Here is a 27486-nt window from a genome sequence, read left to right on the forward strand (position 1 = left end):
TTGTTTGTAGTGCATATTTTATAACAAATATGACTTTAGCAGTGTTGAATGATTCTTGTGGTTACTGTGATATATGTATTTCATTGTATTTATCCATTTTTTCCAGTATTCATTATTCACGCTTTTCATTTTTTCATCTACTCGAGACATAAAATTTGACCCGTCCCTCTAATTTACTTGAATGTGTTCACTGATCCAAATATTTTACATTTGTTGTTTTTTTCACTTTAAATTTGAATTAAAGGAACATGCCACTGGCTTGATCTCACTTGATCTCACAAAAGCATTATCTGGCCCTACTCTGAACATCTCCAACTTCACCCCGGATAAGAGAAGCACTTGTTAACTCCAGCCACACTGCTGACTGTTTTCTTAGAGTATCAATCGCCCAAGTTCAACAGAAGCAGGGTTTCACGCTCTTCCCTTATGATTCTCATACTGGAGGCTTCTCATCTTCCATTTTAAAGCTCAAATCAATTGAGACTACCATGACATTCTGGTTATCATTTGTGATTGGCAGTGACAGGTAGGACAACAGCCAATAATCACAGGAATAAGTCAAGCAACCAAAACTGCAACCACAGAGAAACTGGAGTCTTGAGGTCTTTCATTCAGTCGGTCTGACAAATATATGCATCTCCACAGGTAACCACAGGCAGATGATAAAACCATAGATGCTGTGCTTCTTAAAGGCTCCATAAACAAATCGTAAAAAAAAGTTTAAATATATTCAGCACAGCTGGGCATATCCTCTCCAAAAAACATACGGTAGATGCACAATTGACAAAAAAAAAAAAAAAAAAAAAACTTTACTGCTGTTTTGTTGAGAGGAAAAAAAAACACTTCAGATAGCGAAAGACACTTTTTCTATAAGAATCAAGGGGATGTGTTTTTCTTCTCCACTCCAGTATCCATGACAACAGTTGCTTTGACAGGATGTGCATATGGCATTACACTGCCAGATGGTGTGAACACTGTTTGAACTAGAGCATTGAGATGCTGAGCAAACAGAAAAAAGTTGCCACGTCTTAACCCTCAGGGAAGGGAAGCCATCCCCTGATCAATTATGAAAAGACAGAGCGAGGGCTGCCATAGTCTGGCTCCAAGCAAGCCTTCTGAGGAGGCAGGCAGACACTGAAAACCAGAGTAAACACACTCGATGCAGTGCCACTGTGTCCTAACAACATTGATTTGTCTGCCCAGAAAAAGGATCTGGTACCATTGTGGAGGGCATGGCTTTAACTTCAGGACACACTGGAAAATACACACACACACACACACACACACACACACACACACACACACACAGGCTCCACCACATCTTGATTCGTTTAAGTCTTTATTTAAGGCCAGCATTTTCAAAATTACATTTAAATGTAAGCTAGATGCATAGATGTAATATTGAGTCAAATACCTCTGCTCATATTAACTGTCTCACACAGCAGAGAAAGGCACGCAAAGCTACAGGGTAGTCTCGGAGTGGTTAATCATTAAAGGTATGGGAAGCATTCACAGTCTGCTGTTGTGTCTACTGTTGTGCAGATGTTACAATAGATGTTTCATATTCATACCTGGAATGATTCTGGAGACAAGGAACGTAACAAAACCCGCCACCTAAATCATACCTGCGATATGTGACACATGATCGATAGCAGCTTACCAATTTCATAGTGAGTGCTTAGCCTCAAGGCAAAAATCAATCATTGATTAGCAATGATTTTTATCTTGGAAGAGATCCTGACTGCAAAAATCAATTGATGACAGCATCACAGTTCAACTAAAAGATATATATCTATTGCAACCTCAACCTACAAAATAGTCTAATGTTGGCTATATCATATAACAGCAGATTTTTCATGATCAGTGCTTCTTAGTGACCCAATACAAAACACTGAGAGAGGAAAGAATCTCAAACCTCAAAATATTCATGCATTGCGAAGAGAATTGAATTACAAGGGTATTAACAGAAGGCGAGTTTCAGCGCTCAAAACCAAATGTCATCCACATTTCTATTAACTTACTGAGTACTCAAAACAAGCCACTAATATCCTATAGTAAATGGATCCCGAAGTAACGCCAGAGCTTGGCAAAAGGATGGAGCACAAAATAAAAACTGGCAAAGACCGTTTTCCTCTGTGCCTATTTCAACAGTGACTTGCTGCTTAGTGCCAAATTACTGCAGAGTGAAGGTGGTCCCTCAGCAAAAAACTGGTCATAAGAAACCAGTGGAGATCTGTGCACCAGATAACACCAGCTCCACAGCTCAGACTGGAGGTGAGCACTGAACATCAGACTGATTATGAATGCTGATACATACAGTATGGTACGGCACAAGGAAGATCATTAAATTGCTACCTCTATCAGATATACGAGGGAATTGCAAGACAAAGGTAAAGGCCTTATAAAGGAGGCTGCTCAAAAAGCAAAGAGTCTGGGCCCGGAAAAGCTGGATCTCTTACTGTGGTACCCAGCATCAGGAGCAAAGGGAGCCCAGGAGATCTTAGATTATGATCCACTGGACAGCCATACATTTGGCCCTTGAGCTTTTAAGACGAAGCTGAATGATGCAACAGAAGGTGGCAATACCCATCGCTTACAACAAATTCAAGCCAAAACCATGCAAGCCAAATTCCCCATACAACGTATTTACATTTACATTACATGCATTTAGCAGACGCTCTTATCCAGCACAACCGAACGTAAGTGTATCCATTCAAGTTAACCAAGCAACAGTGTCAGGACATGCCAGCAACACTCCAGACCGGTGAGTGTGAGCACACGTACGTAAAAATATTTAACTTGTTTTCTTCAAACTGGATGGGGGGAAAAAAAAAAAAAACTATCCTCTAAAGTTCTGAACCCAAACACACTGCAACCCATGGGCTATTCTGAAGGCCCTGCATGCCTCTTTCCTATTTACTTACTATACAACAAAAGGTCAAGAAAATTTATCAGAACTTTGTTGCCAGGCGCCGCACTGCCAAAACATAAAGAACGTGGCCATTTAACCTGGGTTGCTGTGCACCTTCAAACGAGAAGGAATGACATCTCCACCCATTAATACCCTCTGTGTATAAACAGCGCCGTGTGACACATTCTTGAGAGCGGCGGGCTAAGAAATCTCACACTGTAACATAAATAACAAGGCACTCAGAAGCATATTTGATGTTGATATTCATCGCTGAGGAACGACACTGAGGCTCTGGCTTCTTATGAAAATAGATTCAGCCCAAATGGATCCTCTGTAATTGGTTGCAGATAGCGAGGTCAGAAGAAATATGATACGGGTGACTATTATGTGAAACGCGGAGAAACAAGACTGTTTACACAGGCAGTCCCCTGTTACATTAATGGCTGAGCACAGATCACTGGAGAGAGAAAGACAGACAGGGGAACAGAGAAATATGCCAAATATCATTTCCTTCCACCTGGTGTTTAAATTTACATTTCTGAATAGGGAACTAGAATGGAGCAATCGCGCCAATGTGCACCTTTTGAAAGGACATTCTGAGATCTAAAACAAGCATGAAATAATTAGCGGTGTGTATTTCCTCAGAAAGTCACAGATTCCTTAGTACAGCTTGTTAAAATTAAAGAAAAAGTGCACCTCCAAAGGAGTTCTCCTTGTCTGTCTGAACAAAACCCCTTGTTTTGCACTACAAACTTTTTAATTGCAAGTGGAGATTATCGTAAAATGACAGTTATGAAACAGGAGAAGAATACCCTAACATTCATAATACATGTGATAGCACAATGGAACATACCACACTGCTTGATAATCAGGGGATGGAGGCTTTGAAGCAAACCTAATTGTTTGGGGGAGGAAACACAGCACTTTATAATGAGGCCTACTGCACTGATCCCATCTTCTGTAATGAAAGTATTATTAACATGCTGTTACCACAATTACATTACGCACCACAGGAGTAATGGCAATGCACACACTGCCGTGGCTGGGCACCAAACAAACAAACAGGCACCTTGCAACAGACTCCTCTATCTGAAACAGTAGGAATACACACATATTCCTGTGGGGTAATTACCCAGAAAGAGGAGATAGGGGCAGTGGTACTTGTGAGATGAAATATGGTTCAGAGCACATAGTTTTTCATGGGGGGGAAAAAAAAAAGATGGAGTGAAAGCTAACTAAAGGAGTCAGGACTGAATCCATCCTTCCACATCTTGACATGTATAAATCACAGCGCTCTATAGCAGGCACAGCCACCCCGCAGTGTGCCGCTGTTGAACAAGAACCTGTCAGATAGAACATTTCCACCGCTGTTGACAGGCCAGATGTGTCAGCCCTCGGCTTATCTCAGTGGCCGGGAAACACACACGCGCGGCGCGAAAAAACAACCCTTTATCAACCCCTGGGAGTCACATGCCACCAACGGCAGGCATAAACAGCTTGAGACGGCCAAACAAACAGGCTGGCTGGACCCGGGCCTGCCAGCTCTTCTTGAATGTTGTGGAGCACAAACACTACAGAGCTAAATGTTTATGCCACAAATGCACCCTGCATGTTACGCAAGTGTAGTAAGTTTTCAAAGCCATATAGAATGGCCTTTTAAACACATACAGCGCTTGAAGTGGAAAAGGTAATTATCAGCAAGATAACACTGGCATTGAGGTAGTGTGCTTATGGAACCAGAAGGTTCGAAACCCCAATGTAGCACTGCTGTTGTACTCTTCATCAAGGTACAACTTGCTTCACTAAAATATCCACCCTCACCCTAACGTTATGTTCCGCGAAGAAGGCTGCCATGCAAATAGTATCTTTAATCCTAATGCATGATTCTTTAGGCAATCACCGCAGGTTAGGTTCCTCACACATACATTTTAACAAAGTACTGACCATAATTCACACTCAGTGAAAGCTGTACTCCTATCATCATAAGTACCTCCTGCACAAAATAAGTTGAAAGAATCCTCTTATCCATTTGGCAAAGGTATAGTCATGCCTCAGAAATGTTAAGGAGTTCACTTGCTGGCCCCACAAAGTGATCCTTCTGTACTCATATGTAAGAATTCAAACCATCAGCGCTACTGCTCCCCTTTCTCTGTACACAGTAGCATAATCGGCTCGGTTTTCAGCGGTGACAAGAAAGGAAAGCCTAATACAATGTAATACAATAACACCTTGACAAACAAGCCATCACAAAAGCTTCTTTTGTTCAGCCTTTTGGTCCCAGTATATAGATAAATGGAAAGAAATGTCTACAATGAACCAGTGCAAGAGGAGGAAAACTGAGTGTGTTTTTTATGCAGGCGGGAGGGTTATTGTGTGATCAGATGATCCTGCTCACAAGTAGAATACCATGCTTCAGAGTCTGAAAAGAAGGCTGTTGGAATAATGAGCATTTTTATTTATAACTCAATAAATCAACACAGTCTGTAATGTATGACTGGTCCATGGAGAATCCTCTCCAGTCCTGAAGGAACAATGGCCTTCTGTATGCCGCTCTGACTGGGGGCCGCGACTGAGTGAAAGGAACGGAGTTTCACTCACGTTGTTTATTGATTTTCTAGATTAAGAATCCCAGGGAGAGGATTGTAACAGACAACCATAAAATTATTTTTGGTGTGCTTATTTGCCTTTCCCTTGCATCTATTTGGCCTGTGCCTGTAGACAATTACGCTTCCCGGCCCAGACTCAGGTGCTAATAATGAAGGACAAATAGAATCATATGTGTAAACTTCCCCTTCTGATGAAAATTTATATTAACTTTCTGCCACTGTAAACAGAACTGCATAGCTCAGCCTCCCTGATGAATTGGTGATGAATTCAGTCATTTATATCCCAGGAATCTGCGCATTTATGGGAGAGATGAAAACTGGCTGTATTGTGTAACCTTGCACTTTTTCAATAGGAGAGAAAGAAAACACGCAGCTGTTTAGTTCATCACTAAAAGTGTGCAAATCTCGGTTCTAAAAGCAGCTTTCTGCATGCCTTTGTCAATCCCAGCCAGTGGAGTCAGAGCCAGTATAAACAAGCCAGACAGAGTTAGGGTGCTGTAGTTCACTAAAACATAAAGTATATATACTCCCAGCCTCCAGTAAAAACTGCCATGGAAATTCTTTACAATACAGGGGAATCTTTGTCCACTCTTGAAGCTTGGTATAAAACAGTTTGGCAGATACAGTTCAGTAGGGAAAACTAAGCCACATTCAAAGTAAAACCCTACCATGAATATGATTAACACAAAGAACTGGTAAAAATATATATATGTAAAAAAGAATAATAGGTGAATGATAAAAACTATTCCATGTATTTTTTTTTCTGCCCTTCACTTTCTCCTCATATATCCCATTGTCTCAATGCATTTCCTGCCCCTTCAGTTATGAAATCCATTTCATCCCAGTTCTCTGCTGACAGCTTTAGTAATGCCTGGGTTTAGATAAGGTGATTCACCTCTCTTTCAGGTCCTTTTATTTGCTCTACTTATGGAAGTCCTTTACAGCTTCACAACTGAAAGCCATGACAATCTACTCCCAAAAACATGCACCTAGGGAGAAAGAGACACTTTCCCCATCAGCTGACAGTCCTGGCCCAGTGATCTGATTGGTTGTCTCGTCGCTTATTGCTCAGCATCTCTGGTTGTCTGTCCTTCCTTCTTAACCTTCACAAATTAAGTTGGGGATTTAAGGGAGCCTCATGTGATGAGGTTGGCTGCCACATTGTTGTGAGTGGACAGATGGGAGGTCAATGCACCCCTCACGGAAACTGACTTTAATCCAGGACTGTCCCATGTCTCATATCAATGAATATGGGATCCGAAATTTACATTTTGGTACACCAGCCAGCATGGCTGGTGGGTAAAAAAAATTGCCGGACAGTCAGATTTCTGACCACTCAAAATAATCTACTCTGAAACAAGCTATATTTAACTGGATCCTGTGAGGCACACATCCAAGGCACACATCCAAATGGTAGCAGAATTGCATATTATTAGCTAAAGCCACAAGAAAACAATGTCTGTTACTACCACTAGCCAGCTAGACAGCTAGCCAGACAGATGTCCGTGGTCTGTTCACGCAATTGTTCTCTCCATATTTTAAGTTTGATAGTAGAGCCAGTTATAAAAATATGTGGTGTGCCAAACACAGTGAAGATTCTAACTACCTCTAAGACCAAAACCAGCGAGTTAGTTGTCAAATCTAGCCGAATCATCCTGTGTATAAGAATTTGCATCGTGCTGTCAGAAGTAGATTGTGACTGGACCATCAGAGATTGCATAGAGATGACCAACAAACAGATTTCACAACGGGAAACTACAGAGGAGTAACTTATAGTAAAGAACAAAATAAAACAAAATTAAACAAACAGACAAATTGAACCAGACTGAAAGGGATGTGTAGTCTGGCTTTTTCTATTTTACAATGTTTCTTTCACTGACATAGTAGGCCGTGATTTTTTTTTTCTTTCACGCAAAAAGCACCTGCCACAGTGACTAATGACCCTGCAGTTTTAATCTGCTAAAGAGAAAATCTACCTGCATTTGCTTGCTGGTGGGTTTTAATTTTGAACCTTGTGAACTGATGATGTCCATGCTAAAGGGTGACATTTCTTTTCACTGACTGGTTTACACTGACACACAGAATAAAACAAGCTGTTGTTGTGCTATTAAAAAACTGGATTAACAGCAGATACAGCTGGTTTCATTGTGCAAAGTGTGTTAAATATTAAATTTCAATTCTGTATTATAGCATCTAGAGAGAGCGCACGTGATCACGATTCATTTAAATATCTTTCAAAGATCCAGACTGGCGAATATCAGACAGTTGGAGGAATACTTTTGTAAGCTGTAAGATGTGGTGTTAAAAACCTCCCAGCTGTGCTCTGTGAAAGAACAGGGAGGGAGTCAGCAGTGAAGAGGCCTGTTTGCAAGGTGCTTTGTGTTCAGAAACTCGAGGCTCTTTAATGGTGTGGAGTTCCAAGAGCTGCAGAATGAAGTTGTTTTCTGCAATACCGTGTTTGTGCCTGTCTTTGTTGACAAGCACCTATTAAGAGGCTCAGAGACCAAAGAACACGGCCAGAGGCAACGATGAATCTTACCGTGGTTCACAAGAAGCTGGAAATCTTACCAAGAACATCAAAAGAAGATGTGTTTGTGCAGGATGTCAATATCAATACACATGCCTGTGACGATGATAAACACACACACACGTACACAAGCACACACGTACAAACAAAGCTTGCACTCACACACAAAACTGGAATACAAGGCTGCAACATGGCAAAAGTCACTGTCAAAATGTTAACAATATTAAGCTATGCAGGTCTACACAACCAAATAATAATAATAACTATAAAACAGAACCAATTCACTAGAAGACACCCAATGTCCTTCCTTTGTAAAATGACTCAGAAATACACTGTAAAGGCAAGGTTCCTTCCTTTGGCCATTGCACAAAGAAGGTGATAATGTTACAATAAAAATTTTCAAAAACCAAAGAGATCAAAATGGCTCCTCAGTATGACACGGTGTCTATTAAAAAGCACACCTCTAAGAGTGGAGCCAACCACTCAGTAGTAGACTGACCCTAGCCTTGACCTTCAGCACCTCAGCATTGTAGCTATTAGATAATCAATTTCCTCTGTGCATAGTTTATCTATAGCACACTGGCTGCACTAACTGCAGGTCAATAGACTGTGTCTGTCTCTTGGAAGGGTCTGGCTTGTGGTTATAGAATTACCCAAAGGGTCATTAAAATGCAACTCCTGGGCTTTGGGAATTACTCATTATAGCTAACCTTAATTGTTCAAAGGCTATTAACAGCAGTGAAATGAATACTGTGTATTTGGCTAAGTAAAATGAGAAAAAAAAAGTCATTCAGATTTGTTTCTTCCGACTAAGTTTCAATGTCAGATTGATGCAAATAATCTCACTTTAAGTCAAATGCAAAATCCAGACTGAAGCAACCACACACACACACACACACACACACACACACACAAAGGTAGGTGGACAGCTCCAAAAAAGATTGACCTTACTTAAAAAAAAAAAAAAAAAACCTCAAAGATGTGTTTCCTGAAGTGACAGGCACTCAACTTTCTGCAAGAGAAACCGAGGAGCCCAAGAGCCACAAACAGTATTGGCTTGGGATGTGAAAAAATGAGACTGTGACAGCAAACAATACTACAGCAATAGCAACTTAATATTGTTTGTACGCCGGGCGAACAGAAACTAATATAGAGAGTAAACAAAAGCAAGTTCAGTGCTGTGCTTTGTTCCGAAGCCTTCATTTACCTGAATCCTGCTGCGCTATTACATTCAGCAGCCTGTTCAGAGAGGTGATGGATCTCTCTGCCCAATCTCTTCAACATTCGGCCTCGCAAAAGATCACGGGAAGTTAATAGGTACTACATCTGCAACAGCGGGAACAATGCATCTTAGTCTACATTTCACTGCTTATGAGGTGCCGTACCTTTTTTCCTTGATCCACTTTATCTGTAAGTTGTCTGTGAATATTCCAATTACGCCGCGCGCCTGACCTTTTAGTAAGCTGGGGGAAGATACAGTTATCTTCTCTTCTGACATGCAACATCTATCAATCAACATTTTCCCTGCAATTTCTTTAAGGGAAAAAGCAGCTCCTGAGGCTAGTGAACCGCGGCACTCCGCCAGTAGTTTTGATTAGAAGGAGCCGAGCATGGCTTAGGTGAGAGATGAAAGACGCCAAAGCCATTGATGAAGATGTAAAAAAAAAAAAATTAAATAAATAACAAAGTAGATGCATCTGAACAAGCGCCAAATGTATTTTCCTCAGTTTTAAAGATGACTACTTGGCTGAGTGCACTCAGCCTCCATAAACAAAACCTTTCCATTCCAATCCTGTGGCGTGTTTTAATAACAGTGTAGCGTGAAAAAGTCATACTTCCTTAGTTACGTGTTTTTTTTCCCCCCTTTTCAAAGGGCTAATCTACATCTTTCATTGAATCAAGAATGTAAATTCCGAAGAAATGCTTCTTTTTCAATTTCATGCTAAAGTAGCTCAAGTTAGTGGATGTAATTTCTCCTAACAAGAAAATTTATCACTGTGCCGCTCACTTAGCCGGTCCATGTGAGAAGCTGATTTTTGCATTTTCTTTTTATAAAAGGGTAAGGCTTTGATAAATGTGCCAAAAGCATGATCACTCCAAAGCAATTTAGACAAGGACAGCACAATTACACTGCTTCTGGAAAAATATATGGATTCAGAATTGATTCTACATCAAAAAGAAAATGACTTAATACCAAACACACTATATGTGCAAAGTAAAAAAAAAAAAGTGCACTGCAACCATTGTGTGAACCTTTATTTACATTAGACCATACTGACAAACATCAGAAACCATAAAGGATACGCTAAAATTAGAACAATGATTTTTCTCTTGCTCATGCTGAATGTTTGAGAGAGCAAATTTAGCAAATATCTCCTATTAAATTAGACAATTAATTTGAAAAAATCTTTTGTTATTGTTTTATAGCTTAGGGAGCACTGAAAACACACCTCACTATAGCCATATGAAGGTCTATATGGTGCTACTGTAGGAGTCTGAAGCTCAGTGTGGGTCAAGAGTGATTAGGAGAAACGATTGATACCTGTACTTCACCACTGGAGAGAACAGTGACAGGAAAGGTGTAACGTCTTCCCCTGCCAGTCTAGACAGTTTAAACAACACTCCAGAAAAAATGAAAATGGTAGAAGAAAAAAGGGCTGTACACCTCATACTTTGAAGAGACTTAAACATACTCAAAAAGAAATGAAATCAGAAGGAGCAGAAGTAGAAGAAGAACAACAACATAACAAAACAACAAAAACTACAATCTCTAAAGAACAAAAAACTGCACCAACCACCAACAAAATTAAATACAAATATAATGCAGGAAACAGTAAAAAAAAGAAATACAAATGTTTAACCACAGGCCCTGAAAGTGTTTGATATTATCGGCTTTATTACTACGATGTAAATTCAAACACCATGTGGATAAAGATGAACAAACAAGCGATGACGATTTCTGAAACATCGTCAATATAATTTATTGAATGTTCTGGTGTAATTTGTCAAAGCTCAGACAAGTACAAATATGTATGTGCCACTCCTTCACTGGCTGTTCCGTGTACATTTCTGAGCTTTCAAAAAATACATGACAGGAACAAATCTAATAAATTCCACAGATTACATTTCATTTTGGAAATCAAAATGAACTATTTTACATCTTGGATACATATTTTTCACTCTCTGGTTTGTATGTAATAAAGCCTCAAAAGTCAAAAAGGTGAGACAACATGAAAAAGATCCAGAAAAACAGAATGCATGTACACTAGGGCCCAACTGATGCATCATTTCACCACTAGAATCCCACAAGAATGATTTTTAACAACTGGCTGGAATCTGTCCTACCCTGTCTTCCCTCTGATTGGCAAGGCTTAGGCATAGCCTATTTTGAAAGTGTGAATGTGGCAGTGTAAATTTAGTTGACTAAGTTACAGGTGTTGTGAATAACTATTGTTATTACTTCATGTGTGTACTGTGTTTTTTTTTTTAAATTACAGTGATTTTGCTCCTTGAAACATTGGGACTTTTTTCCACTTCCCGCCAAATGTTCATGCCATATAAACAAACATTCTGATTAATGGATTCTTGGTTACTGATCATAACAATCATTATTGGGCCCAAAAAAACCCACACTATTTGAACCTTGTACACAAAGTAACAGTTGTGTACAAGGTTCACATAGCGGTACAAACTCCACTCACTGAAAGATGCAATCTATATGCTTACTCCCTGCAGGCTAAAGCCACACCTATTCAATGCCGCAAATGTGTATCATGTATATGTGCTTGGTATGTATGTTTAATTCCATGCGTCATGATGCAGCTTTAAAAGGAACATATTAAAACCAATGTGTGCACCTTACAGAAGACCAAATAACGTTTCCCACCTTCAATATAAATAAGCCCTTACAGTCATTTCATATGGTCATGAAGAATGGGCCACACATTGGTAGACTACTAGTGCTATCCTTCCCTGTGCAGCAGGCCTATCTCTACACTTCAAACATGACAAACCCCGCTGGTGGTCTCCTCTCCTGGACCCTAATGGTTACTGACACTGAGAGAGAAGATAAAGATGTTCAACGAAATGACACAAGAAGAAACAAGGAATAAGATTGTGGGGTCCAATCACCCCCTGGATCCAAACCACAGAAAGTGTCAAAGAGTAAACATTAAATACCCCGTGAATATCAGTGACATCTTGTCTTTACAAATGCATCTTGAGTATTTAGTTGAGAAACCATCTTATTTACCCGCCTCCAATATTTACAGTATAATCAGTGTCCCTGGTAAGTCAACGGAAAAGCTGTTTTGGTATTACTTTGGAATTTGTACATAAAGCTGCCATGCAATGTCAAATGCATGTTTTCTTTACACACAAAAATAGAAATGTTGAAATTTCGATTTCAGTATATGCCATAAGAAACAGATTTGAGAGAAATAAAAGAAACCAGGGAAACTGCCTGAATGGTTTTCTTTGGAGAAAAGAGGCTTGAATCTGGAGACAGGGTTCAGAAATCGGGTTTAATTTGCTGATTAGGCTCATCAAGGCAGAAGTGGAGCTGGTTAGATGGAGAGATTAGTGGATTCCCATAGTGACTGTCACCAGTCCACAACCTATAGCCCTCTAATCTCGCTGCTCAATCGATCAACACCTCACACACTGCTGTGAAGACAGCGACTCTCTGTAACCCCGAGATCACAACACACAGCAGGTGTCAGAGAGGATTCCGCTAAGACTGCAAGGGAAGGAAATACTGTATACACTGGAAAGACAAAATTAATAACAATAAAAATTAAAATTAAAGATGAGAATTCTGAATACAAGCCATACGGCATGGCAGGATATCTGCATACAAAAAATAAATACATTAACGAAACAATAACAACCAACACTGACTTCTGCCTGTAACATCTTTTTCAGCTTGTCCTCATTCTACCTCATCAACCCCTAAGAATGAGCTTTGCCCCTGGGTTGGCAGAGCAACTACCTTTAAATGCAGAACATCTCTAAAACTGGGGGAAAAAAATCTAAGTGCAATGTCTCAGAGACTTGCCTTTTAGCCTCCACGCCTGATCGTGAAGCAGGTGGAGCTTCTGTTCAGTCTTATCTATGCTCTCAGTGTTCCACACCGTCACTATAGGAACAGGGCCCAGGGAGCGCAGTCATGATCAGTAGATCTTTTTCGTATAATGAATGAGCAAACAAAGTATAAACAAATTAATCCCTGTGATGGAAAAAGAAACTGTGCTGCGAGCAGAAAGGGGAGCTGTTAGCAGAGGAGCACCAGGCCGTGGACAACATACAACAAAGCGCCGGTTCCAACTGGAAATCACTTTCATCATCTGCGTGGCTGTTTCTACCAAGACAGCACCTTCAGAACACTCTTCCCCCACTGAGTCAAGGGCAGATAATGGCCTTTAGTGCTGGACCAGTCAGTCAGATCAAAAACATAAGATTCAACCACATAACGTTATAGAAATCCATAAGTGGTTATGAAGTCAAGCCAGTGTTACATGGACAATATGAGTGCATTTCTTCAGAGTTCCACTTGTTATCTTCCTTCTGAGGGTGATGTGTGCATGCACAGTTTCATGTGCATGTGTGTGAAAACGTGTAGATGCATGTAATGATGGTTAAAAACAAATCTTACAGAAAAAAAAATGTGTAAAAAACTGCGTAGTGATTTATGTGACTATCAAATCAGTAGTACTTAAAATAAATACAGCATAAGCTTATTATTATCACGTTACAGCAGTCACATCACGATCAAGCTTCAACTTTTAAGATGACAGCAAACTAACATAGCCTTCCACGGAGAAAACACAGGATAATGTTATGGATCTTCATAAAAAATATACATGTTGTCATATTTTGATTCTGAGGTGACAACCTATGCCTTGATTTTAATAGGAGAATCTGAACCTTCCTGCTGTAGGGGGAAGGAGGAGGGCTTTCTGGGCTTATAACATTACAGACAAGTACCTTTATGGCTTCCAATCTGTCTCATAAAATAATTACTCCTGTCAGGAGAGTCAAATGGCAACAAATTACAGGCAACATACGCTATTGCCATTAGCTTCACCATCTTGAAAGATGGCTCCCATGCTGCCATTTTGACCAGCAGTTAAATGTTCGGCCTGCTTAAAAATTTGCAGAAGGACTGATGAGGCTCCTTGATCGGTGCACCCTATACAACCCATTCATTCTTTCCCTGGCTAACACTGAACTACCACATCTGGAATTCAAGAGGAGTCCAAAGAAGGGGTTCTATCTCCAGTGCATACAAGGGTGGGCTAAAAACCACCTGACAAATAAAACTATGGAAGGATTGTGGGTAAGGTGTTATCTAATGTCAGTACGATTGTGCATTATTGAGCATGTGGAGCCTTGTGCTCTGAGTGTTCAAAATGTTTGCTATTGTGCATCATTGATAAAAAATAAGAGAACACAATTCATGTTTAAATTTATTACCCACTGTTGTCCTAATCATAAATAAAGAAAATATTTTGGTGAATTTATTCTCACTGCATCCCTTATCTATCAGTTTACCCATCTATGCACCCACTTTCCTGTTTGTGAGGTTACTAGAAATTTCACCAGAGGACTATGTGCACCCAATATTTGTTAGAGTAAAAAATAACCTTAGGGAAGCATTTTGACTCCTGATTTGTTACTATTCATTGCTTAAGCAGAAAAGAACTAAAATACTAGACACGCTTGTTAAATTCACAACACTCTAAAGCTCCTTCCAGCAAATCCTTCCTCTTAGTTGTCAGCTTAAGACTGCCAGCATATGCTTATATGGAATTTTTAAGATCAGTGTTAAATGGATACCAGAGTGTTGGAGCCTAACAAATATCTAACCTACTTGCCTTGAATTCTGTTTGCAACCCCCCACACTGTACATACTGTAATACATCAAGGCTCAAAAATACCATTTTGTCTGTCTGCACTGGTGCAGATAAGTTCAAAACTAACTTGAGCCAGAGAGATTTTGCCAGCACCAAAAACTGTGCTACTGATATTCATATATCGGTATTTAAAGTAATAATGATATAGTATGGAAATGATCAAGAAAAGATTTTTATCACCATGAAAAAATGCAAGGACACCCCTCCCATGAATACTACAATAGGGAAAAACTGAAATAAAAAATAAAAAATAAGAAAACCTCTGCTATAACATTCATTTTCCAGGCAAAAATCCAAGCCACAGCTACTAATCCACATAAACCTTCCGCTCCATTCTCAGCCAGCCTCCCTTTTCTTCCCCTCTAACAGCAGAGGGCTTTATGGTGCTCCACGAGGACATGGGTACTGACGTCGATGGACTCTTCAGGTCTTCAGCTCTGCGGCCTCCCGACCTCACAGCGCCCGTGCCCTCTCCTGCTCTTCCCTCCCTCTCCACCTCCTGTCCGCTCGCAGACTCTGATGTCACCTGGCTTCTGCTGAAGACCTACCTCCATGCCCTCTAGGCCCCGGCCTCTCCCTGCTCTTTTAAAGCGAGATCTCCTCTTCTGCTTTCCTTCATCTCCATTGAGCCCTTAGCACTGTCTGTTTTCCTGCTGCACCCGAACTACCACACACCTCACCCCTTACAATAAGTGAATACATAAATAAATCCATCGTTCAGATGTATTGCGCTGTCTTACTCTGTCCTGTTTTCCTCCAAACACTGGCTTCATTAAAACAAATGTCCTACTTTTTTAAAAATAACATCCTTCTGGACCATAAATAGTCAGGTTTCAGGGCTGGACACTCAATTGAGACAGTTCTCTCAGTCACTAACACATTCTATTCTGCAAGAGCAGCCTCTTTCCTTTTGTCTTGATCTTTCAGAACTTCTGCGCTTAACTCGAAACAACTGGATCCTTTTCTCCACGTTGTTGGTGATGGGTATCTCAGACATTGCTCTGAGCTGGCTTGCTTCCTCCTGTACTTCGTAGATTGTTGTAAAGGCTCCATATCAGCTTCTCATGCTCTCTCGACAGGAATCCCCCAGGGCTCAGAGATTGGCCCCCTTATGTTTTCATGTTACATCAAATCACTTTGATCTGCTACTTCTGACCACGGTTTTCCTTACAATTTGTTATACTGTTGACAATCAATCTTTCTCTTCTTTCCCCCTGACTCTTCCACCCATCCTCTTTACGTCAGCCTCTAAAACACACACCACCTTCTTGATGATATATTTTTCATCTTCATAACACCTTTGACTAACACTAGGAGTGTATAGTGTTCTATTAATTAGTGATATAATAATAATAATAATAATAATAGCAACAAAAACCGGGGGTGTAAATGAATGCAATTATAGTCAAAATGCACTTTTAATGTTCTGACAAAAGGAAATATATATGTATAACACATATACATCATTTGCATCAGTGCAGACCACCAGCTGAATATTCATTTGCACATTCTTTGCACATGAACTGCAAAGCTGTACACATGATGTTTCAAGACCTGCATACAGATATAAATCTCATTACAGTACAGTAAGGCTGATGTCACCCTGTGGCATCATGAAATCACCAAAACACTGTAGATCAAATTCAGATCTTTGATTACAACCGCACACAAACTGCTCAATGAAACAGCAAGAAATAATGGAAAGTCATTACGCACATAATGAAGATATTTAACTTATAATATTGATCTAGAAATACAAGAAAATCAAATGCACATTCCAAAGCACATATGAGGAAATGCCACTAAAAAAAACAGGAAGTATTAACACTGTCACCACTGAAACAGCATGAATCTTCTTCCTGTCAGAAAAAGGAAAGGATATTCTCTACTTTGTCCATCAGATGTAAAGTCAATGTATTGGACACCAAACATGCCCTACACTTCACCTCTAATGTGCATTTTCAAGAAAAGCTCAGCTTATTTATCCATTAAAGTTTAAATATAGGCACAGGTTGGTAAAATTTTCACATATCAATTATCTACTGCACAGTAAGACAGGAAAACTTTGTAAAATTTGACGTAACTATAGCTTTACAACTGTAGGCCAAGCCATAATTGGAACATTGATGGCTATCACACCTGCAGAGGCCGCTAGAATTGGTCTAAATAAGTACAAGGATTAACTAGATGTTTAAAAAAACCCCACAGAGCAGAAATCCAAAATATGGACACTAGAAGCTATTACGACACTTTCTAACTGCAGACTTTTTAATTAAAGGGAGGCATATTATGAAAACACAGCTTTACAGTGTTTATGGGGAAACAGAGCAGGGAACATTGACCCTGTGCACTCTGTGGACTGTCTGACAGGGGCGGCACAGACACTGTGGGATGGAAAGCACCAGATAAACATGGCGGAAAACTTCTTCACAGCTCATGAATTTTAAATCACAGATGCCTTTTTTTTTTCTTCTTTCCATCGTTTGGCCAAAAGCAAATAAAGTTGATTGTAAGCAGTGTACTGCTTCCCCGTCACATTTCTCTGGGGTATAGCACCTGAAGGGCAGCTGCGGAGAAGGATATCTCGCCCGGTGACGGTAGGATTAAAGATCGCCGCGTTTGGAGCGGGGGAGGGCGGGGAGGGAGCAGGGTAGAGAGAGAGAACATTTTATAATCAAGACGTATTTCGGCAGTCAGATTTCATCCCCGCTCGGGTCTGTTTTCACCTGTGCTGCTCCCTGGCTGCACCTGTCTTCCTCACAACAACGCAGAGGAGATCAGGCATGAAATGGTCATAAGTGTTTGTTTCCAGCAGATTTCACTTTTCCCTCTCGAGCTGCAGCCTGACATTTGGCTCAATCTCCAGGGACCCAACAGTGAAATGGAGTTACCCAAAGCCTGCACTGTAAATTCCACCAAGCCATGTAATGTGTCTTAACATAGATGGACACACTATGGTAAAACGGCACTGGAAGATAATAGAATAATACCATCTGTTTTGTCTGGGGAAGGGGAGGACCACCAGCAGGACTGTCATTCATATCATTTATCTTTACTGTCATCATAGAGCAGACAACAACTCTATATGTCAAGCCAAGTGTACTATACTTTAGGGACCAAAAGGACACAATGAAAAATGTTAACCGGAAAATATATATGATAATAAATAAATAGGACAAGGATCCTCTTCTATTTGAAGAGCTGTGATGCCCCCCCCCCCCAAAAAAAAACACTGTCAAATCACATCATGTGTTGTTTTTTATTGCCTTTTTAAACCAAAGCTGCAATCATGTTGTACAGTGCATCATGCTGATGAACAATAGCATTCCTCATGAAATTGTTAATATTTCAAAATCCTTTATTAAAAATTTAAAGCAGTTGTAAGATGTTTTATTTACATACTTGAGTAATATAATCTTGGCTTGTAAGATAAAAACTAATGAGGTTCTTTGTGTAAGAGTGTGTAAATGAGCGTCATCTCCCTCTCCTATCTGCAGAGCGTAAAACCTTGATGATTAGGTTTCTAAATTATGCTCAAGGGCAAATTCAATTCGCATCTGCATGAGAGTTTTGTGCTTGATGAGCTGGAGGCGGCAAAGACAACAGCACAGTAACTTTTAATTTTGCGCAATTTTCCCCAAAGACCATGGAGCGTGTGGATTATACGAAAAAACAGAAACCTGGCATGCTGCTATACCAACTGAACAATGCATCTTTCTAAACTGACATTAATTAAAACTCCCGGTGGCCTTCTAAACACCTGACAAAATACAATAAATGTTGCATGCTGTATGTGTGGCGTGTGCCAACGGGAGCTGTTGGCTGAAATTTGTCATCTTTAAAAGCTAAGATTGCACAGAAAACACAGCAAACCTACACTGCAATGTTTCCTAGAACTCTGACTGCAAAGGCCTGGCTTCATGATTCAGACTGATGCTGGGGGGGGGGGGGGGGGGGGGGCAACCCCGGAGAACACGGCCTTCCTACAGCGGCACACCCTCTGGTCCATGCACCATCCTGCCGCTCCTCGCTCTTCCTCACTTAGCCATGCTCATCCTCACTTGGAGCTTACTCATACAGCACCCCTTTGACACTTAAGGAAGTAACACCCTCCTGTGCTGTGCAGGCTGTCCTGAGATGATACCTGGTTTAAGCCTACATTCACACACCATCATAATGTCTACTGAATGTTTTGGTTGCCCTTTGTAATTTAGTATTTTCGATATTTTGATATATATTTATTTAATACAATTGATGTTTTGCATATTGTGGTGCAGCTTTGTAGAAAAATGCTAAAATGCTAAAAATATGTTTTTTTTGTATGCCAAGTGATGCTTCATTGTTTATTCTCCTCATACAAATCTCTCATTGGCTAATTTATGGCATTTATTTTATTTGGACCTGTAACTCAATATGATGGTCAGGCATTGATCTGCAGTTTAAAATTACACTGCAGTAAACAAGATCAGGCACACCCACAAAGGAAATACTCCAACAGTAACACACAATGAATATAAAATATGTGAACTTCACATAAAAATTCTGCACGCTACTATCAAAAATCTCAACAGACGGTGTCAGCCACTTAATTTGCAGGTACCTACTCCCTAATGCCTCTCTTTGCAATGTTACTCAGACTTTCTTCTGTGCTAAACCCATAAAAATGCCCGTCATTCGCTGTCAGATTTCTCATCTCAAATTCTCCTCCAGCAACAAAGTCAGGTTAATTGCAGTCACTTTTATATTCACTAGCAACTCACACACTCAGCGCACAGTAACAATTGGCAGTGAAATGAGAAAAGGCGCCTTGTCCCCCACAACTGGGCGAGAGATAACAAATGTAAAAAAAGATTGAATGCAAATACTGATAAATAAAACCTAATAGAAAACAGCAGCGAGATGTAATGTAACAGCCATTCGACCTCATTAGCCCAACATGCTCGTCACATTCTCTCCGCACACGCTTTCATGTTCGATAGTCACGGGGAGAGAGCGCTAACGCTCGCGCCTATCCTGAATGGAACTCCGAGGCGCGCCAAAAACCGGCGCGGGGAGAGAGCGGAACGACTTCAGAAAGGCCGCTGTGAGATCTCAGAATCAGAACACAGAACGCCCCTGAATAAAATCAGCCCTCACTCACGGCAGCCAATTCAAAGGAAAAGATGTGTGTCGTATGAAGCACTGCTAGGGAAGGCAAATCGGGCCGGACTCTTTCTTAAGCTATCAATCCTCCCAATAAATCCACACGGATTAGACAGCGCTATGATCAACCTACCAGTCCATTACAGTACAGTATGCTATAGATTTTCAGATCAATGAAAACGCATCATGCATATACATTAGCATTACCATACATTAAAACATTTATGAGACTGGCCGCAAGAATCAATGCATTCAAATTTTAAGCACATTTTGTCTTACTTCATTTATGTTTTATCCTATAATTTCCGTTTCCAATCACACACAAATCTGACATGCATTATTGTTACCATTTGTATCATATTCACAGCTGCAGATACAGTTTTCGTGCATTATATATTTATTTCTGCAGCTGTAGAAAAACCAGCAGCTCTCTAAAATTTGTGAAAATTGCCTTTAGTATAATTAATTGACTTAATGAGTGTTAGAAATGCATGCTGGCATGTGGCAATCATTTTGACTTCTCTGGCCTAGTCAATTAGTGATGCATTTTTGAATACCTAAGTAAAATTCAACAGCTAACATGGAATAATGGTCTGGATTTTTCAATGAAAATATTACATGGAGGGAAATAGAACATGTGTGCACGCTATTGCCAAAGTGAAAAAAAATGCTGTATAAACTGTATTAATGCTGAATTTTAAAACTCAGTGGGATTAAAAACTGCAGGTTACTGGTCGTGCTGTTAGGATACTTGGCATTGGAAAGGACAAACCGGAATTTATCTGAGTTTATTGTTCTTTCACCTGCTCATGATGAGTGGCTGAAAGTTAAATTAGTTCTGCTGACTACTATTCCTCACCACAGCACTTGACAATTTCACGTGACATATACCCAGGGGTCACAGCGATTCAGTCCCTTGTGTAGACATGCATGCATACGTACATACACACATACATGCATATATGCATACATACATACGCAGTACTTACATGCACACACAAGGCACATACGTACATACATGTGCATGGCACTTGACCTTTTTGATTAAGACAAAATGCACCCGCAGAATGGGAATGGAGGGTGTTCAAACAGCAGAGGGAAGTGGTCCTTTGGAAAAGAGCGGTTTATGATAACAAGGTGTTCTCTTCCTCCTAATGATGTGCTCTGCAGAGGGATTCTAAGTGAAGTTAACAGTGAAGAGGCCCCACTGCAACGGGCCTCCCGAGCCCTATTAGCAGAACCTCTGATTTCGCTGTCTGTCTCCCTGCGCAGGTAATCACACCGAACAGGAGAAGATTGTCACTTTCTACCTTGTCCCTTCAAAAAACCGGCCTGCTACCGCCGCTTAACTGGATACTTCACACTTTTAAATGACTTTTTCTCTGAAGTCTTCTGGATGAATTTTTAGCTGCTCCTCTTCAAATGCTTTTTTTTCCCCCCTTTCTTATGCTTAGTCGAGTTTAATAGGTCAATGTGTTTCTGGAGCAAATTGAAGAATTCATTATGCATTAATCAAATTCAATACAATATCTATAATGATATCAAAAACTGTAAATATAAATCTAATGATATCAAATAATTTTTTATTATTATTGTTGTTGTTGTTGATGGTACTGTATATTTTTGTGTAAATCATCTTGAATGTATTATAGAAAAAAACAACATCAAAACGAACAATAATAATAATAACAATAACAACAACAACAATAATAATAATAGTAATAACAATAATAAATGTAAGACATTTGTATTGTAGGGAAGTCAGCATCAAATGCATCAAAGCAGCATCAAATGATGTAACTCCAGCTACTAACTGCTAACATGGACTTGGAAAAATCACAGCTCCTCCTCACAATCTCATGCAGCAGTGTGATAACCCAGGCTGAGACAGAGGCAGCCCACAACAGGACAGGTTCCAAAGTGAAAGAGTGCAGTGAAGAGCGAGGGAGAGCGTGCGGGCAGACTGCTGGGAGAGAGCAGATGTGTGATGATGAATGGAGGGTTAAGCACCAGCGCTTCTGTGATGGTGCTGTGATGGTGTTGTAATGATGAAGCCCCAGATCCCCCCCCCCCCCCACTCCCATCCCCCCACCCCCACCCCCCACCCCACCACACACTCTCCTTCCCTCCCCTACTCCCCGAAATTCAGCTCAGGGGGGGCTGGGGGGGGGGGGGGGTGGCCAGGGTGGCCTGGGGGGCCAGCTTCATTCTAGAACACTGCTCCCCTCCTCCTGCAGGGCTTCAGCTGGCCCCAGCAGCAGACACACGCGCATCGCTGCCCTCCTCCACCCCTTCAGCGCTGCTCTTTTAGCGCGCGGGGGCTGGGGGGACTGTCACACTCATCACTCGCTCAATCACGGGTCAGGGGCACCCTGGCCCCAACCCCCCCACAACGCCCCCCTCCCCCCCACAATCCAACCATTATCATACCACAACTCTCAAAACAAATCAGCTACTTCTCTGCCTGCTTGGTAAATACAGATTGAGTCCCTTTTTCAGAAATGCCCAGTTGATTAACAAACGACAGAGGAGTGGAATACAAAAAACACTCAAAAAAAGCTATTTGTACAATTAGACCTACATGAAAATATCTGAAGGGGAAAAAAATCTAAAACTTATGTCTCTTACCCCAAAAAGGCTCAGATGCAAGCAGACACACACACACACACACGCGCACACACACACACACACACACACACACACACACACACACAGTATGCAGATTTCCACTTCATTAGAATCTTTAATTAGCTCCTTTTTAAGTCTTTCCCGGTCAAAGGTTTGCCTCCCGGTAATTTGGAAGAGGACGTTTTATGATCACGTTACATGGCCCTCTGGTGGAGAACGGGGTATGGCAGCTCGCAGCACAAACAAGCCGGCTCCCCAGCCCGGCTCACACACAGCCTCGGCCGCAGCGTGCACAACGCACAAACAACCGGCAAAAATCCAGGACCACACAAACCCGGCGGCGCGAGAAAACATCCCCTCCCTGCGAAGCCGCCCTCACGCACAACTCCCTCAGCAAGCTTAACAACGTGAGCAACAACACAAAAGCGTCTCCTCACCATAAACAAACAAGCATATTAATGAGCCAAACAATACCCATAAAAGAAAGCTTTGTGCTATTGTTCATCCTACACAAGGCATTTCAAAAAAAAAAAAAAAGACTTCCCTTGATCCCTGCCTTTTGTTGTCTTGAACCCGTAACGCCAGTGAGGTTCTATGGAAAACACAACTTACCTGCTGTTGTTGCAGATGCAGCAGCTCGACTGTGCTTACTTCACTGCTGGTGTCACCACTTGATCTTCCATCTCTAGTGCCAGCATCTAATTGGCTGCTTAGACTGCTCATTCCATTTTGACTCATTGAACTGTTGCTTATTGTCTCGGTCGCGGATTCCTGCATCATGACTTAAAACCTAGAAGTGATTAAGAGGCATCAATTAATGCTCCTGTTATACCTTTTACACTCCCATTATTAAGATGCTCCCTTTCTGCAAATTAAAGCATTAAGGGGAGGAGGGGAGAAATGCAAGAGACATTATGTATTCATTGAATATATGAAACAATATAGATGTGGTGCAACATAGGTGTGCAGGTTGTGCATTTTGCTGCTAAAATCTAAATGCATATAACATTTTTTTTTTAATTTAAGCTATGAATGTGCCATGAGGCATGTGTGTATGTGTGTGTAAAGACAACAGCAAATCGTTTGTGGGTTTTACTGTAAAATAGTTTCAAGGAAAGGCACGTACACACATAGACATGTGCTCACACACACACACACACAAATTTAATATACCATCACGCTTTGGCAATCCTGGGAAGGTATATAGCCTCACTTAAAATATTCCCTGTCTTGATTCTGTCAGAATTTTACAGCACGTCTCATGCAAAAGGAGTTGTTTAATGATGCACAGCTAATCATGCAAAATTAAAATTTTGTAAGGGAATTACAAATCATATGGTATCATCGGGTGATAAATGATATAATGGGCTTCCCCCTTTTCTGTGGCTAAATAAAATTTGCCTCAGAGGCTTCTAAAGCAAAAGCTCATATGTCACATATTGGCCAGTTTTCTAATCAAACCACAGATATTCATTTATTTTGTGACATTTAAAACATTAAACACTGTCCTTCCTGGGACATAATTAAGCTACTGTGTGTGCTGCAATCAAACTGTTCTGCTGAAGATGACTTAAACCTCAATTTTAACACAGGCAGATAAATGAAAGATATAAAATTAATTTTCCTGGCATGTACTAGATATGAAAGCTGGAAAATAAAAATCTATCAAAAAATATCACTAATGATTGTGCTAAAAACAGCATCAATTATGCATATTACCTCCTCTACAGTAATAAATGTTTTATCATTTTCCCTGCATAAATGCACTGTACTTTCAGGAGAGAAATGAGGAGTCCTGCCAAGATCAGATGAAATCCTCGCAATAAATAAAAAAACTACTCTGACCCAACAAATGCTATTTCAAGGTGTGCAATCCATCCATAATAAAAAACTCCTTCTCTATTGCCATGGCTATTTGTTCCAACCCTACAATTATACATATCAGGCAAAAATACATATATATATATCCCAAGTAATATTTTCATATCTTGTGTTTGTGAAAAATAATTTATATTTGAGGGAAGGATATACTGTTTTATTGGTGCTTTGATATCATTGCCTCCTAAGGCTAAATACATCAATTTTGTCACATGCTGTGGATCAGTAATTCATTTCCAGCATTGAATTAGAGCATACTGTACCATGACAGCTTTGGACTGAAATAATTGTGATCATCAAATGCTTCACACAACAAAGTGATCTGTAATACATGGCTGGTTTCGAAAGCAGCGAACGCCTTTTCAATTCGCACTTGTAAAAAAAAAAAAAAAAAACACGTGGGAGACTTCTCAGACAAGAACAAATTCCTGATAGAGACTTCAAGGATGTTCACAGAAAGAATAAACAGGATATAAGTAAAACAAACAAGAGTTAAGTTACACAGAGGGTGACAGCTGCCCAGGCTACAGTAAATAGCTGCTGAACCAGATGTGTTTATGAACAAATACTCCTTGCTATGCACTGCATTGAGCAGTAACTGAGAAAGGAGAACACAAATAACAAGAGTGACAACCGGTGATGAATCTCACCAGATGAATACAAAGCTGGGGCTGAGAGCAGACGGCAAATAAGTATTCAAATTAGGTATAAATTTTACATGGCCAATGTTTAAAATATTCAGAGAAAGAGGGTCTGATTGCCTTTACTAGTTATATGAAATTTCTAATGGGGTATTAACAACCAGTGTGCTGAAAACTTTGAAGATTTATGTAAAAAAAAAAAAAACGATCTTTAACTAACAGGTGAGTGTAATGAATCCCATTTTAAAAATCTACTTTAAAACTGTAAACTACAACTCGAAGCCATTACATTTCGTCAGAGAAAGTTAAAAAAACACCCTTAAGGACTAAATGTATTTTTACTACAGACAAAGTTACACACATAAGCAGGACTGATACTTAAGTGTAAGTCTTAAAAAGAAAGGAAACAAACCAAGGTCACCATGGGGCTGTTTTATACCAGCAGCAACTGGAATACTGTAGCACTACAGAAGAAATACATCTCTTTCACACCACCTGCTCTCCACCAGCTGTTATAAAGTGCAAACTGACTGCAGGAAAAGGGTTTCAATGATTTTAAGAAATATAAATACAGCATCACAACTACTTATGTTGCTATTTTAATTATTTATTTTAGTTTATGTGTAGCCTTTCAAACCCCCCCCAGAAGCCTGAGTGTGTACCTCAGCTGAAATCATAACACACACATCTCCCGTATTCTGAGAACCGAGACCGTGTTTCAGCGTTAATGACACCAACAATCCGTTTTAATTAACTATTTGCAACACTCAGATCTACCTTTGAAGAAATAATTAAGATAAACCCCCCACTGCCTCATAAACGCAGGGATAGCTAGCTCCAGTGTTCAGCCGCAAAGTCAGCTGGACAGAATTTGAGCTCCACTGTGGTGACAGTCTTGAGTTTTAGTCCCCAATGCAAACACTCAGTCAGCTGCACTGACAGAAAAGCACACAGACAGACCACTGTTTCCAGTGAACATGTGTCTTTAGGAAGTCTTCCTCTTCACACTTCTTGGAAGCACCGGACTGTCACTGGAACAGTCTGCACCAGATAGCGCTTTTTTCTCCTTAAACAAGCTGGACTGCAAGGTTACTGGGTGTAACAATATTTACTTGCTGAATTGTGTTGTTACCTGGGGTATAATGGATGGTGGCTGTTCAGGTTTCCGCAACAGTGAGTGAAGCATGAGGCGTTCACCATGTGTTTGACATGTTTCAAATTGCTGTAATCCAGCATTAAACACAGGCGCCAATTCAGGCCATTTCTCGCAGCCATTATCTTTGAATAAAGCCTGCCCAACCACTGATTACATAAATTAGTGTATGGCTGTCTGTTATTGTCACTACAGTCCTTCTGTGCAAATTCTATGGAATACACCTGAAGCTCCAGCGAAATCATAGTCTTGCAGCTGCTGGAGAATCCTGCGTGTAACAGCACAGAGGTGGAAACAAAAATGATCTTTTCCCACCATCTCTTCCCACTGTTAATCAAGTGCATGGGTCACCTCAGTGGCCTAAGGAAGAGTGGGAGACATCTTAAAAAATATTACTCCACCTTCTGCCAGAAATAATAATCACAGAGAAGACTGCCCTCGCTATTCTCAAGAATTATCTCTTCCTTTTGTCACACATTTGTAAGGAGAGGCGTACGTTTTATTTCCCCCCAAAGTGACTTAATGTTTGCTTTTTAATCTTATCCGCGGATCACGCGGATCTGCTGTCGCCATCAGCGGGGACCCGGCGGCTCGCCTCGCTAGATTAAGGAACGGAAGACGCAATCCCAAGGACGCACGCAGGGCCCCGCGCTCGTTTGGGGATGAGACGCGCCAGGCTGGAGAACGTCGGCGGGCAGGGCTTTGCAAGCAAGGAAGAGGCACTTGCAGTCCAGATGTTTCGCACACTTGTCTCCTCACGTGTGAACAAGACAGACCTTCCCTCTATTTTCTGCGTTCACCCCCCGGCGCAGCCCCCTCCTTCGCTAACATCACTCCATCTTAATCAGCTGCAGACGTGAGCCTGCTCGAGTCTGGTATGCTGGAAATATCCTCCTGAGCGGGCATTCGGATGCGTAAAGTTACACTTGGAGCCGCAGGAACACTGGAAGTGCCACAGACCTAAGAGAGGACCCACTTTTGACAATATAAAGACATGTTCTCAACTGGAACTACTCAACTTGGACTGATGCTGGCCCTTCCCTTAAGATTCAATGTCATGACTCAACACCAAATGACACTTCTCAA

At 40.7% G+C, this 27486-nt stretch overlaps 1 protein-coding gene across 7 annotated transcripts in view; it reads right to left on the bottom strand.

Moving 5' to 3' along the window:
* The window catches only part of LOC118770113 (forkhead box protein P2), a 129366-nt gene that overhangs the window by 46291 nt on the left and 55589 nt on the right, over window positions 1–27486 (bottom strand). For 5 of the 7 annotated variants that reach the window (XM_036517550.1, XM_036517547.1, XM_036517548.1 and 2 more), the window contains exon 2: window positions 23341–23518. The exons of the other annotated variants lie outside the window; for them this stretch is intronic. In XM_036517550.1, the coding sequence (XP_036373443.1) occupies window positions 23341–23508 (168 nt within the window). In that variant the 5' untranslated portion in view covers window positions 23509–23518. The remainder of the gene's footprint in view (window positions 1–23340; window positions 23519–27486) is intronic. 7 annotated transcript variants of the gene reach the window in all.

The sequence above is a fragment of the Megalops cyprinoides genome, chromosome 23 (assembly GCF_013368585.1).
Source record: "Megalops cyprinoides isolate fMegCyp1 chromosome 23, fMegCyp1.pri, whole genome shotgun sequence".
NCBI classification, from domain to species: Eukaryota; Metazoa; Chordata; class Actinopteri; order Elopiformes; family Megalopidae; genus Megalops; species Megalops cyprinoides.